The 15,168-nt window shown below is 44.9% G+C and overlaps 1 protein-coding gene across 1 annotated transcript in view; it reads right to left on the bottom strand.

Annotated features, from left to right (window-relative positions):
* OTOG (otogelin) overlaps positions 1 to 15,168 on the bottom strand; it is a 100,297-nt gene that overhangs the window by 23,936 nt on the left and 61,193 nt on the right. The window contains exons 34-39 of the mRNA XM_063711028.1: positions 14,792 to 14,909; positions 13,999 to 14,078; positions 11,781 to 13,549; positions 10,862 to 11,030; positions 10,433 to 10,578; positions 9,526 to 9,615 (exon numbers count right to left, since the gene is read on the bottom strand). Of these exons, the coding sequence (XP_063567098.1) occupies positions 9,526 to 9,615; positions 10,433 to 10,578; positions 10,862 to 11,030; positions 11,781 to 13,549; positions 13,999 to 14,078; positions 14,792 to 14,909 (2,372 nt within the window). The remainder of the gene's footprint in view (positions 1 to 9,525; positions 9,616 to 10,432; positions 10,579 to 10,861; positions 11,031 to 11,780; positions 13,550 to 13,998; positions 14,079 to 14,791; positions 14,910 to 15,168) is intronic.

Here is a 15,168-nt window from a genome sequence, read left to right as displayed (position 1 = left end):
TTTATCTATAGAAGAAGCCTGCACATGTACCCCTGAACTTAAAAGTTATAAAATAAAATAAAAAATAAGACATCCAAATGGCAAACAGGCACATGAAAATGTTCTTACATGGATCATCAGAGAAATGCAAATCAAAACTATAATGAGAAATCATCTCGCTCCAGTTAAAATGGCTTTTATCCAAAAGACAGGAAATAACAAATGCTGGTGAGGATGTGGAGAAAAGGGAACCCTCACACTTTTGGTGGGAATGTAAATTAGTACAACCACTACGGAGAACAGTTTGGAGGTTCCTCAAAAAACTAAAATTAGAGCTACCATATGATCCAGCAATCTGGGTATACACCCAAAAGAAAGGAAATCCGTATATCGAAGTGATATCTGCACTCCCATGTTTGTTGCAGCACTGTTCATGATAGCTAAGATTTGGAAGCAACGTAAATGTCCATCAGCAGATGAATGGATAAAGAAAATGTGGTACTTATACACAACGGAGTACTATTCAGCCACAATAATATGAGATTCTGTCATTTACAAAAACATGGGTGAAAATGGAGGTCATTATGTTAAATGAAATAAGCAGGCACAGAAAGACAAACCTAACATGTTCTCACTCAAGTGTGGGATCTAAAAACCAAGACAATTGAACTCACGGACATAGGGGAAGGGTAGTGGAGGGGTTGAGGAAGAGATGGGAAAGATTAATGAGTAAAAAGAAAAATTAAAAAGAATGAGTAAGACTTAGTGTTTGATAGCACAACAGGGTGACTACAGTCAATAATAATTTAATTATACATTTAAAAATAAATAAAAGAGTATATAATTAGATTGTTCGTAACACAAAGGATAAATGTTTGAGGGGAGGGATATCCCATTTTATGTGATGTGATTATTACACATTGAATGCCTGTGTCAAAATCTCTTATGTAACCCACAAATATATATACCTACTATCTACCCATAAAAATTAAAAATTAAAAAAGGATGAGACTGTTTTATGCAGCAAATTATGCAGCACGTGAACTATTATGTAGAGGGAGCCTCAGCCCAGGAGTCACAAAGAAAACTTTGTGACCCTAGGAAAGCCCCCGGCTCTCCTAGCCTGAGCCTTCCTATTTGTACAGACAGAGGATTGGGCTTCATGATCCATGAGCAGTTTCTGAGTTCTGGGAGTAAACATACATATCTGAAGCCCAGAGAGGAGCCTCGCCTGCATTCATAGGACTCCAAGCAAGGACAAAGAATAAAAGGTTAAAAACGAAGGACTTAGACTTCCATTTCTGACCAAGGTAGAGTAATAGGAACTGGATTTACCCTCTTGCCTTAAATGATCAAACAAACTGACAAAATATATAAAACAACAGTTTTCCAACGTGAACAGTTGGCAATGCAGGAGAGTGATCCCTGAAAACAAAAAATGGAAACAAATGAGGCAAGCCTTATGATTGCCCAAGGTTATTACTTAGAGAGTTTAGAGGCTGCAGTGCAGGGAGCAGGAACCCAGGTAGAGCCTGGTGGTTTCCTAGAGTTTAGAAGACAAGAGATAGACATTCACAAAGGCCAAGGTAGCTAGAGTTTGCATGGCAGACAGAGAGAGAGAGAGAGAGAGAGAGAGAGAGAGCTCTGAAGCTTTGCAGAATCCCCCTCCAACCCTGTCCTGACCCTGTCCTGAATTTTCAGCTGAATATTGATCAATGTATGCAGGTGAGAAAACTACCTGAGACTAGAGAAAGAACCACCTGAGAGGAACAGACAGAAAAATCCACAGAGCTAGCACAGGGCTGGGAATAGTAGAAAAACCTCCTAATATGTAGAGTATAGGGTAGGGTATGCAGAAGGGTGTTGCTTTAGTAGCAGGGAATTGGTATGTAGGATAAAGAATAAAATCACACTCAGAATAAAGGCTACTTTGGCTTTACCTAACAAAGCTTAGAGGCAAGCCTCAGAAGGATCAAACTGTTTCCAAGTAGCATAACTACTACAAAGCTCAAGAATATTTTCAAAAATAAAATGAAAGAATATCCAGCATCCAACAAGGCAAAACTCACAATGTCTGGAATTCAATTTAAAAACATTGTCAGGCATGCAGAGAAGCAGGAAAATACAACCTATAATGAAAGAAAAAATCAATCAGAACTGACTGAGAAATGACAGACATGGTAGACAAGGAAATACAAACAATTATTTTTAAAATTGTTTTAACTATATGCGCTCAAGAAATAGAGGAAAACAGAAGGTGAGATGTTCATGATATAAAAAGACCCAAATCAAACTTGTGCAGATGAAAAATATCATGTCTCAGATGAAAACCACTGAATGGAATTAATATGTTTAGACACTATAAATGAAAAGATTAATGAACTTAAAGATAGAAAAAAATACTATCTGAAATGAAGCACAGAATTTAAAAAGACCCAAGAGAATGATGAGCAGAGAGCATAAGTGATCTGTGGGTCCACTTCAAGTATCCTAAAACACATGTAATTGAAGTCCCCAAAAGAGAAATGAATTACCAGGCCTATCATAACCAAATTGCTTAAAAACAACGATAGAAGGAAAATCATAAAAGCAGCAAAAAGGGGTAGAAAAAAACTACATTATGTATGAAGGAACAAAGAATGACAGCAGATTTCTTATCAGAAATAAGCAAGATAAAAGATAGTGGAACTTCATAACAGCACTATTCAAAATAGCCAAAAATATGGAAACAGCTTAAATGCCCATCAATAATGAATGGATAAACTGTGGTATATACATACAATGGAATATTATTCCAGCCATAAAAATAAATGAAGCATTGATACATGCTTCAATGTGGATGAACCCACAAAACATGGAGCTCAGTAAAAGAAGCCAGACACAAAAGGTCAGATATTGTCTGACTCCACTTATATGAAATATTCACAATAGGTAAACCCAGAGACAAAAGGCAGATTGGTAGTTGGCAGGGGCTGTGGGGAGAGGTGACTATGAAGAAACTGCTTAATGGGTATGGGGTTGCCTTTTGAGGTGATGAAAATGTTTTGGAGCTATACAGAGGCAATGGTTGCACAATATTGTGAATGTACTAAATGCCATTGAATTGTTCACTTTAAAATGCTTAATTTTATGTTTTGTCAATTTCTCCTCAATAAAAAAAAGACAGGAGCAACGTCTTGTAAAGTACTGAAAGAAAAAAATATCAGCCTATAATTCTATACCCAGTGAAAGTATCTCTTAAAAATGAAGGAAAGACCAAGACTTTTTCTGACAAACAAAAGCTGAAAGAATTTATCACCAGTAGATCTGTACTACATTGTACTACACAAATGTTAAAGGAAGTCTTTTGAACAGAAGAAAAATGATACCAGATGCAAATCTAGATTTACACAAAGGAATAAAAAGCACAAAATGGTAAATATGTGGTTAAATATAAACTTTCCTTGTTTTAAAAACCTCTTTAGAAGATAACTGCTTAAGGAAAAATAATAACAATTTACTGTGGAGTTTATAATAATTATAGAAGTAAATTTTATGACAATAACACAAAGGCTTGGCGAAAGGAAATAGCAGTACACTGTTATAAAGTTCTTATGGTATATGTGATGCAATATAATATTATTTGTAGCTAGTCTGTGACAAAGTAAAATTACATACTGTAATATCTAAAGCAACCACTGAAGGAGAAAAAAAAAGTACAGACAATAATCCAACACTGGAGATGAAATGGAGTCATTAAAAACAATCCAAAGAAGGCAAAAAAAGGAAGAAGGAGGGAACAAAGAACAGATGTCACAAATAGAAAATAAATAGCAACAATATATAAACATCACTATGTTGAGGACCAAATTAAACATAAATGGTATAAACATCCCCAACTAAAAGGAAGAGATTGTCAGATTGGATCTTTAAAAACTGAAGGCTCAACTATTTACCCCCTGCAAAAGTCCCACTTTTATTTGTTTGTTTGTTTGTTGAGACAGGGCCTCACTCCTGTCACCCAGGCTGGAGTGCAGTGGTGCAATCACGGCTCACTGCAGCCTCAACTTCCTGGGCCCAGGTGATTCTCCCACCTCAGCCTCCTGCATAGCTGGAACTACAGGCATGTGCCACCATGCTTGGCTAGTTTTTTAATATATATATTTTTAGCAGGGATTGTGTTTTGCCATATTGCCCAGGCTGGTCTCGAACTCCTGGGCTCAAGCAGTCCACCCGCTTCAACCTCCCAAAGTGAAATTACAGGCATGAGCCTACATGCCAGCCAAAAATGCCACTTTAAATAAAAAGCCACAAATAGGTTAAAGTAAAAGGATTAAAAAAGATACAACTTAGATATACATATTAGGTATACATGCTAAAACCAATCAAAAGAAAGCTGGAGAAGCTAGTACAGGCAAGTCAGACAAAGTGGAATTCAGAACAAAGACTTTTACCGGATAAAATGGCCATTTCCTAAGAATAAAAGAGTTAATTCATCAAAAGGACATAACAATCCTGCATGTTATGCACCTAAATAACAGAATTTCAATATATGTGAATAAAAAACTGATAAAACTCCAAGGAGAAATAGACAAATAAACAATTACAGTCAGATATTTCAACATTCTCTCAATAACTGAGAATAAACAGACAGAAAATTAGTAAGAATTTAGAAGGCTTGAACAACACTATCAGCCAACTTGACCTAATTAACATTCATTGAACACTCTACCCAATAATAAAATACACATTTACTTAGAGCATATTCTCGGACATAAAATAAATCTTACTAAATGTAAAAGAATTCAAGTTAGACAAATTATGTCTTATGAACACAATGAAATTAAATTAGAAATCTATAACAGAAAGGCATCTGGAAAATCATAAAATATTTGAAGATTAAATAAAACCCTTAATTCATGGGTCAAATAAAAATCAAAAGGGATATTTAAAAGTATTTTGAACTGATTGAAAAAGAAAACATAGCATATCAAAACTTGTAGGATGCAGTTAAATCAATACGTACAGGGAAAATTGTAGCACTAAATGCTTATATTAGAAAAAGAGGCCAGGCATGGTGGCTCATGCCTGTAATCCCAGCACTTTGGGAGGCCAAGGCGGGTGGATCACGAGATCAGGAGATCGCGACCATCCTGGCTAACACGGTGAAACCCTGTCTCTACTAAAAATACAAAAAATTGGCTGGTGCCTGTAGTCCCAGCTACTCGGGAGGCTGAGGCAGGAGAATGGTGTGAACCAGGGAGGCAGAGCTTGCAGTGAGCTGAAATCACACCACTGCACTCCAGCCTGGGTGACAGAGTGAGACTCTGTCTCAGAAAAAAAAACAAAAAAAAAAAGAGAAGAAGAAGAAAGTTCTCAAATTAATGACATAGGCTTCTTCCTTAACAAACTAGAAAAAGGCGAGTAAATTAAACCTAAAGTAAGCAGAAGAAAGAAAATAATAAAGATAGCAGAAATCAATGAAATAGAAAACATAAAAATAATAGAGAAAACCAGTAAAGCCATTCTTTGAGAAGGACAGTAAGTTTGATAAGCCTCTAGCCAGGCTAGTCAGGGAAAAGAGAGAAGACACAAATAACTAATGTCAAGAATTAGATATGGCACATAGATTCAGATCCTACAGAAATTAAAAGTATAGCAAGAATATATGATGAACAACTTAATGTTTATAAATTTGACAACTTGGATGAAATGGACAAATTCTATGAAAGATGCAAACTACCCAAATTTACCAAAGAAGAAATATATAACCAGAATAGCTCTACACCTACTAAAGAAATTGCACGTGTGTTTTAAAATCTCCCCAGAGAAAAATCCAGGCTCAGATGGCTTCACTGTTGAATTCTACCAAATGTTTAAGGAATAAATATTACCAAGTCTACATATACTTTTCCAGAAAATTAAAAAGGGGAGAATACTTCCCAACTCATTATATGAGGCCAGTATTACTCTGCTACCAATAGTAAACTATCATATTACAAGAAAAGAAAATTTAGACTAATACCTATCATAAGGATACAACAATATATAAAAGGATAATATAACGAAGTAAATTCCAGGAAGGCAAGACTGGGTTAACATACAAAAATCAATGTAATTCATCAAATTAATAATGTGAAAAAGAAAAACAATGTGATTATCCAAATAGGTGCAGAAAAAAGCATTTGACAAAATTCAACATCTACTCCTGGTAATAAAACTCTCAGAAAACTAGGAATAAAAGAAAATGTTCTTAACCTGATAAAGGACATCTGTGAAAAGCCTACAACTAACATCATGCCTTATAGTGAAAGACTGAATGCCTTCTCCCTAAGATCAGACAAGGATGATTGCTCCCAACCTTTCTTATTCAGCATCACACCAGAGGTCCTAGCCAGTGCAATAGGTGAGAGAAAATAAATTAAAAGCATACTCATTGGAAAGGAAGAAAGAAAACTGTCTCTATTTGGAGAAGACATAATTGTCTATGTAGAAAAACCCAAAGAATTTAAGAACTAATAACTGAGCTTAGTAACGTTGCAAGATACAAGCTCGATATGCAAAAATAAGCTGTATTTGCATTAGTAATAAGCAATTGGAAAGTGAAACAAAAACAACACAATTACTTACAATAGCACCAAAAAATATAAACTACTTAGGAATAAGCCTATCAAATATGTATAGGATCCTTACACTAAAAACTACAAAATACAAATAAAAAAATCAAAGAAGCCATAAAAAAAATAGAGATGAACCATGTTCATGCACTGGAAGACTCACCAGTGTTAAGATTTATTCTTCTCCCAAATAATCTATATATTGAATGCAACTCAAAATTCCAGGAAGACATTTGGTAGAAATAAAAAAGCTGATTCTAAATTTCTATGAAAAGTTAAAGGAATTAGAATAGCTAGGCCAGGCACGGTGGCTCACGCCTGTAATTCTAGCAGTTTGGGAGGCTGAGGCAAGAGGATCCCTTGAGGCCAGGAGTTTGAGACCAGCCTGGGCAACATAGTGAGACCCCATCTCTATACAAAATTAAAAAATTAGCTAGGCATGGTGGCATACACTTGTTGTCCTCTACTTGGGAGGCTAAGGTGGGGGGATTGCTGAGCCCAGGAGGTCGAGGCTGCAGTAAGCTATCATTGCACCACCACACTCTAGTCTAGATGATAGGGAAAGACCCTGTCTCTAAAAAAAAGAACAGACAAAACAATACCACCTAATTTTAAGGTTTAATAATAAGTAATGGTAATCAAGACACTGTAGCATCAGTGAAAAGATAGATTAATAGGACAAAATAAAAAACATATAAATTATCCCAAACATTAATTTTTTTTTTTGAGACAGTTTCGCTCTTGTTGCCCAGGCTGGAGTGCAATGGTGCAATCTCAGCTCACCGCAACCTCCGCCTCCCAGGTTCAAGTGATTTTCCTGCCTCAGCCTCCCGAGTAGCTGGGATTATAGGTGCGTGCCACCACGCCCAGCTTATTTTGTATTTTTAGTAGAGAAGGGGTTTCTCCATGTCGGTCAGGCTGGTCTCAAACTCCTGACCTTGAGATCCGCCCACCTCGGCCTCCCAAACTGCTGAGATTACAGGCATGAGCCACTGTGCCTGGCCAATTGGTTTTTAAATAAAGGTTCAAAGACAATTCAATGGAGACAGAATAGTCTCTTCGAAAAATGGTGCTGGAAAAATTGAGTATTCACATTTGAAAAATGTACCTCAACTCATACTTTGTACCATTTACAAAAATTAACCTAAAATGCAACATACACATAAAAGTAATACCTAAAACTATAAAACTTCTAGAAGAAAACATAAGAGAGATTCTGTGTGACTTTGGGCAAGGTTCATCAAGTACAACACCAGTATCATGATTCATAAAAGAAAAAGCTGATAAACTGGACACCATCAAAATAAAAAAACTTCTGTTTTTCGAAAGACACTAGTAGGTGAATGGAAAAACACTCTACAGACTGGAAAATTAGATTTATATGTGATAAAGGGCTTGTATCCAAAATACACAGGAAAAGTTCTCAAAACTCAATAGAACAACATGATCTTTAAAATGTGCAAAAGGCTTGAACAGATACTTTGCCAAAGAGCATATACCATGGAAAATAAACCCATGGAAAGATGCTCAACATCATCAGTAAGCAGAAAAACGCAAATTAAAACCAAAATGAGGTTCTATTTGACACTTATTAGAATGACTAAACAAACAAACAAACACGTGCCACCAAGTGCTGGCAAGGATGTGAAGCTCCCGGAGCTCTCATCCATTGCTGGTGGGAATGCTAAATGCCTGCTCTGGAATACAGTTTGGCAAGTATTGTAAAGCTAAATACATCCTTCCTGTTCAACACAGGAATCTACTCCTGGGGGTTTTATCTACACAAAACCTGTATGTAACTGTTTACAGCCACTTTATTTGTTATTGTACCAAACTGGAAACAACTCAAATATGTTTCAACGGGTTAATGGATAAATAAACTATGGTACATACATAAAATGGAATACTATTCATCAATAAAAAGGATTGAACTACTGATCTGTGCAACAGTGTGGATGAATGTCACCATATACTCTGGTCAATTTATATGACATTCTGGAAAAGGCATAACTATAGGGGCAGCGGACAATGGTTGTCAGCAGGTGGGGGGACTGGTTGACAATAAAGAGGCAGGAGGTAGGGTTTGGGATGATAAAACTGTTCTATATCCTGGTTGGAGGTGGTAGTTACATGACTGTGGGTGCTTGTTGCAACTTGTAGAATTGTATACTAAATACGGTAAATTTTACTGCATGTAGATTATATGTTAACTTTTTAATGGAAAAGTTTTATAAACTAAGAAATGAAACTCAGAGAGTTTTCTGTTCAAGCCTCCATCCCATAGGAAACCTACTGTCCGAAACCCCGCTCCTAAGAGCACCACAAATGTGCCGCACCCTGTGTTCAAGGGCAGATTCCAAAAGGAAGGCTGCAGATCAAGGCTCAGGAATTGGGGGCAGACTCACAACTTTGGGACCCGAGGAGGAGACAGATCAGTACCCTTTGCCCACCTGTTGGGAGGAGCAAAGGTGGGCCCTCTGGAGAGGATGCCCATATGGGGGTGGGCTGTTGTTGGATTCCCCGGCCTCCTTGACAGAGGTGAACTTAGTGAAGCCAATGAAGCTTAAATTCATGGATCCTCACTTCCTGGCAGGGGTCCTGGTAGTAATGTGTTCATGTGGTCATAGGTTTTTATGAAAATTGCAAAAGTGAGATATTTTAGCCATAAATATTTAAACCCACTGTCTCTTGCCTTTCCGACTTTTTCTCTGTCACAACAATATCCCATCCCTCCTGGTATACTTCCTCCCCTGACATTGGTGTGGCCACAAGCATTCTAATTATAATCACTTCCAAATATACCTAATTTTGCATTATTTTCTAAAAAAAGGTCCCCTCCCCACCCCTGCCCTGAATCATGATTCAGCCTCACAGTCCCTCCACCCCTGGATGCCCTGTCCCTCAGCTGACTGTGGCCCTGCCCTGGAGGCTGGCTGTTTGATGCACTCACCTTTCGGTTGAAGCGATCAATAGTGACCTGATGGGCCAAGTGAGTCATGTTCAACATCACCAGACAGAACGGGGGCCAGTTCAGGTGCCCCTGCAGAGAGAACCCAGCCCTCATCAACCTGGAGCCCTGTCCTCTGTCCCCCTCCAAGTGAGTGGGCACAGCAAATGTGAGTACAGTCTCCCCTGACTACCCCCTGCACTATGCCAGGGGCTCCCATCAGGCCGGGCAGATGGTGCCCAGGATTGCGTGGAACCGTTGCGGCTCCATCTGACCTCATGCAAGCCCAGACCAAAACAGAAAAAAAGGAAGGAAGAAAGGAAGGAAGGAAGGAAGGAAGGAAGGAAGGAAGGAAGGAAGGAAGGAAGGTAGGTCAGGGCAGAGAGGGAGGGAAAGAAGAGAGAAGAAAGAAAGAGAAAGACAGACAGACAGAAAGAAAGAGAAAGAAAGAAAGAAAGAAAGAAAGAAAGAAAGAAAGAAAGAAAGAAAGAAAGAAAGAAAGAAAAGGGAGAAGAGAAGAGAAAGAAGCTACCTCTTTCCACCTGACTTATGGGGACATCCTAGTAGGAGATTCCCTGCAGCCAGCACCCATGCCCTCGGGCCACACCATTGCAGTGACATCCCAGCTCCTCTGCACTTCTGTGCCATCCCTCCTACGTGGCAGGAAGCTGGCACAAGCTGGGAATGGGACAGGCTGGGGCCAGGAGGTGGCACACTCCACTCAATTCTTTCCCCAGCCTCCCAGGGAGCCGTCACCTGGGAGGCCCTGCCCATTCCTGGAGACAGAGGGAGCTCAGGGGGGCTTCCACATCTCTCTTTGCCTCTGGCACCCTGGCTCACTGCTCCGTCTCCCCTCTTATCCTAGTCCAGTTCCTAGTCCCCAGCAGGGAGGGAGGTATGGGGCAGGCACCAGGTTGGCACTTTTGCAGTCCAGTGCATGGACGGTGACCATTTCATCTGGGCTGTGGCTGAGGATGTAGATGGCCTCCTTGAACAGAGCTACGTGGCTCCCATCGAAGGTCACGAAGCTCAGGTCAGGGAAGATTGAGCACCGGCCTGGGGCAGGGCACAAGAAGAATAGGTGGATGCCTCCAAGACTAAGGCCGCCTAGGAAGATGGGGCAGGTTCCTGGCCCTCTTCCTGGATGGATGCAGAGGCCTGGGGTCTGGAGGGTGGCTCAGACCAGGCATCACACAGATCAGAGGTCACAAGCGTAGGAAATCTGCCAGGTCGGGGTCCCACAGGAGGGGAGTCTGGGACACACAGATCAGGGATGGCGGTCATGCTGGGGTAAGGATACAGGGAGGATGCAGGAGGCTCCGCTGAACCCATGACTCACAGGCACACTCCCAGAGTGGGCAGCAGCGGTCCCCACCCACCCGCACGGCGAGGCCCAGGATCCCACAGCGAGGGGGAGCAGCACCCTGGGGACAGTGCTGGGACTGATTCACGCGAATCAGCTGGCCCTCCAGGCAGATGTGGCGGACGCAGTCCTGCTCGGCGATTGGCTGGGTACAGAGTGGAGGAAGTGTGAGCACCCATCAAGGAGCTACAGCCCACCCTGCAAGCTGTGATGGCACCAGATCCTTCCCACATGTAGGTCCTAGCGGGGCAGGGGACCTTCTAGGGAAAGAGGCCTTCACCCCCCACCCACCACAAGTCATCTGGGGCCTGGCGCTGCACTTAGTGTGAGCTCGGGGGTCAGGGACCGATTCCCTGAGACCTGTGCAGATCTGCCTGGCCTGCACTGAGAGGTCTGGGTACACAGGCATGTATACACACTAGCTCACACTCACAGAAACCCTAGCATACTTGCACAAGCCTATACACACACACACACACACACACACAGTTTCTCACAAAGGCACAAAGATGCACATGAGGATGTCTCAAACACCATTCCTCACACACACAAGAGCACATGCAGATACAGGAGCGCTCATATTGTCTCACACATGTGAACACAAACACACACAGCAGTCTCACACAGGCACACACTCACAAAGGCAAACACTAGCACACACACATTGTCACCTGGGCATCACACTAGGCCACCCAATCAGCCCCCCAGGGCCTAGATGGGCCAGGCGGAACCCTGCTATGGCATCAGGGGCCAATAGGAGACTGGAGAATTTTTCAGGGACCAGGAGCATGGGGCAGGTATGAGGATAGCCACTAAAACTCCATCTAGCAGGGAAGAGGAAGGGATGAAAGGAGGGGTCACATACGGGTGGCCAGAACCCTGGCAAATCACTCACAACACAGGTGGTGGATGTATTGGCCTCAGTGGTAGTTGCCAAAGCCTCTGCCAAACCCTCTACGATGCTCAGGGCTGGGGCTGAGCGCCCAGATGGTTCTGTGGTGGCCTCGTCCACCAGCTCTGCTGCCAGGTGAGGCCCTGCCGAGGTTCCATGGGCCTCAGCCAGCTGAGGCAACAGAACCAGCATGCTGTCTTGGGGGGCCGTCCTGGCTGAGACACGGCTCAGGGGATAGGATGTGGGCACTGGCAGAGCTGTGCCTGCCTGGGCTCCCTCGGGCTCAGCCACCAAGGGCATGAGAGGGTGGCTCGTAGCAGGCATGAGCTCTGTGGGCCCACCCTCTGCAGAACCATACATGGAAGTGGGCAGAGACACTTGCTTGGATAGGATGGCCACCTTCCCTGTGGTGCTCTTTCGTGGGACAACAGATACCACGGAGGCCGTGCCCTCAGCCACAGGCAGGACTCCAGAGGTTGGCAATGTGGCTCCCAGCAGCAGGCCTGGATCTGTGCCTGCTGCTGGGGGTGCTATGTGAGCAGGTGGGTGCGCCTGGGTCATTGCTGCTGGAGTGAAAGGCAGTACTGGGCTAAGTGTCTGAGCAGGCAGAGTTGTGGCCTGTGGCTGGAGTGGAGTGGTGATGACAGAGGCTTTGGGGCCGGGTGTGGCCACTGGGGCAGATGTGCCCACCTTGGCCAGGGGCAGGCTGGTATCGGGAGGCAGGCCAGAGAGGAGCTGGGAGGGACGAGTTGACTCAAGGGACATGAAGGGTGTGGCTGCCAGCCCATGAGTGGCTGTCGACAGGCTGGTGGCAGCTGGGGTCTCTGGGGGCAGAGCTGGAGACCTGGTGGCCATGGTGGTATGCTGGGCTGGGCGCGGTGGTGCAGTGGGGAGTGGGTGTGGCTGTGGGGAGGCAGGTGAGCCCATGGGCTGGCTGTGCCCGGCTTCGCCCTTCTCTGTGGATAGCACTATCTCCAAGCTCCTGGTTGCAAGGGGACTGACAGGAACCTGTTCTGCTGCTGTTCTAGCCACAGTTAGAGGGGTGCTGGGACTTGAAGCACTCTGGGCCTGGGTGGGCTGGGGGACCCCTGTCCTGCTTATGACCTTAGTTACTGCAGGTGTCAGCACAGCCTTGTGGGATCCCGAGGAGGTGGGGGACCTGGAGACGGCTCCAGGGGAAGCCGCAGGTCTGGAGGAGGGACTTGCTGTCAAGGAGGGCTGTAGGGGTGTCGTCGTAACAGGCAAGGAGCCATGGCCTCGGACTGTCACAGCCTTGGTCATGAGCGGGAAGCGAGGGGCAGGGGGCGACCGGGAGGAGACTGTGATGTTGGGGCTTCCTGCAAAGATCACAGTCACCCTTGTTGTCTTCATGGCACCTGACACCATGCCAGGTGTGGGTGTCTGCAGTGCAACAGGGAGGGATGAGGACTCTGGTGTATGGGGGATGGCCAGGAGGCTGGCAGTCACTCCCTTGCTGGCTGGGGCCTCTGTGGGGCCGGCGGGGAGTTGAGATGCAATGAGCTCCAGTGGCTGCTGCAGGGTGGTCTGGGTGGGGCCTGGAGACACCACTGGCTCCTCAGTGGCTGTCATTGGTGGGTTCAGGGCTGTGGTGAGTGGGGCAGCTGTGGTGAGGGCTGGCCTGTGGGTGGGGGTCCTGGGGCTTTCCTGTGACAGCTGTGGCTCCTCATCACTGGGAGTGGGCAACCCTTGACTGGGAGGGAGGGTCTCATTGCCAAGGGCCTCTGTGGGAACCCAAACTGCTGGCTCCACACCTGCGGAGACAAGAGAAGAGGCTCAGAAGGCGGGGTGACTGCTGCCCCTGGGGGTCATTGCTGGGCAGGGCTGTGGTGTGAGGCTTGAGGACTGGCACTCTTGGTGATGGGGTGAGGGCAGCTTCTGATGGCCAGAAGAAGTCAGCAGGTCTGGACTCTGCCCCAGACGTCAGACCCTGACCCCAGAACCAAGAGACCTCAGGTCTAAGTCTGGCTGCACCACCTTCTCACCATGTGACCCCACTCTGGGCCTCATTTCTCCTCTCTGTGAAATGGGGCGAATAGACCGGATGAGGCCTCTGCGTCCCCTGTGCCTGTGCCTCTTTCCAAAGGTCCCTGTGCTGATCTTGCTTCTCTGGGACCTGGGAGCTTTGAGGCATGACTGCTCAGTGAGACCCTAGGGACTTAGAGGAAATCTGAGGGAAGGATGAGAAGTCTGGGCCACTTACAGTCCTCCAAGTAGACACATCTCTGTGTGACTTCATCCAGGACCCAGGGGGTGGGGCACACAGGGACACAGCCTTCTACCCTGAGGACAGAGCAGGGAGCAGGTTAAAGGCCTGAAATACAGGCAGGGCCATCTCTTTTTCTCTCGATTGAGCACAGGCCTTATCCTTTCTTATGACACATGTGCGTGCACACATGTGCTTATTACGAGTACACACACGACCCTCCATAGAGATGCTGTCACACATGTACAGGAGCACCCACACCCAATGTGTATGCGGCACACTCCTGCACACTTCTACCCCTCAGACCGAGAGGGAAACACACACACAAGCAAGGTACACTTCTGCACACACTCATGTACATGTTCACATGTGTCTCTGCCTGGGCACATTCTCACATGGCCTCACGTACCCCTCCAACCCTGCAGGACTCCAAAATTTTTACATATACATGCAAACACATCCACAGAGACTCCCACAAACATCAGTGAATACACCCTCACACATGCACACAGCTGCACACAACACCTGCATACATGCAGCTGTGTACAATGAATGCACAGTTGTAGTAGTACACACACAAACACACGCAAGGCTCTGCTGCATGCACATCATGCACAAATAGATACTCACATATGCTGACATATGTGCATATACGGAAAGACACAGTTACCGTGGTACACACATCCCCATACACTCAACATATGCCACACTCATACACAAGTGTATGTGAGTGCACACACACACTGGTGCACACACCTTGGCTCCATGCCCACAGCCCCTGGCATCTCACCTGGGTACGTCCCGGCAGCTGGCTGCCCGTGGGTCCCGGCAGGTTTGGAAGCAGGGGCTGGCACAGGCATCGTAGCGCCACTCGCAGATGGGGTAGGCAGCCCCAGAGGGCTTGGCATCTAGAAAGTGAGATGGGGCAGCAACTCTGGGTCAGGTGAAGACACAGAGGGAGTCCCAGAGCTCAGCCCTGCCCCCCATCCTGTGGAGGGGACAAATGGACCCATGCAGGGAAAGCAAATGGGGAAAAAACCATGCTAAGGAGAAACTGCGTTCATGGTGGTTGGGGTGAGTGCCTGGGGGATCCTGGGGATGGGGCTCTGGGAGCTGAATGCAGGACTGAGGACAGGGAAGGACTGAGGACAGGGAAGGACTGAGGAC

This window comes from Gorilla gorilla, chromosome 9 (assembly GCF_029281585.2).
Source record: "Gorilla gorilla gorilla isolate KB3781 chromosome 9, NHGRI_mGorGor1-v2.1_pri, whole genome shotgun sequence".
Classification (NCBI taxonomy): Eukaryota; Metazoa; Chordata; class Mammalia; order Primates; family Hominidae; genus Gorilla; species Gorilla gorilla.
The sequence above is the reverse complement of the archived record's forward strand: the minus strand, read 5'-3'. Positions and strand labels throughout refer to the sequence as shown.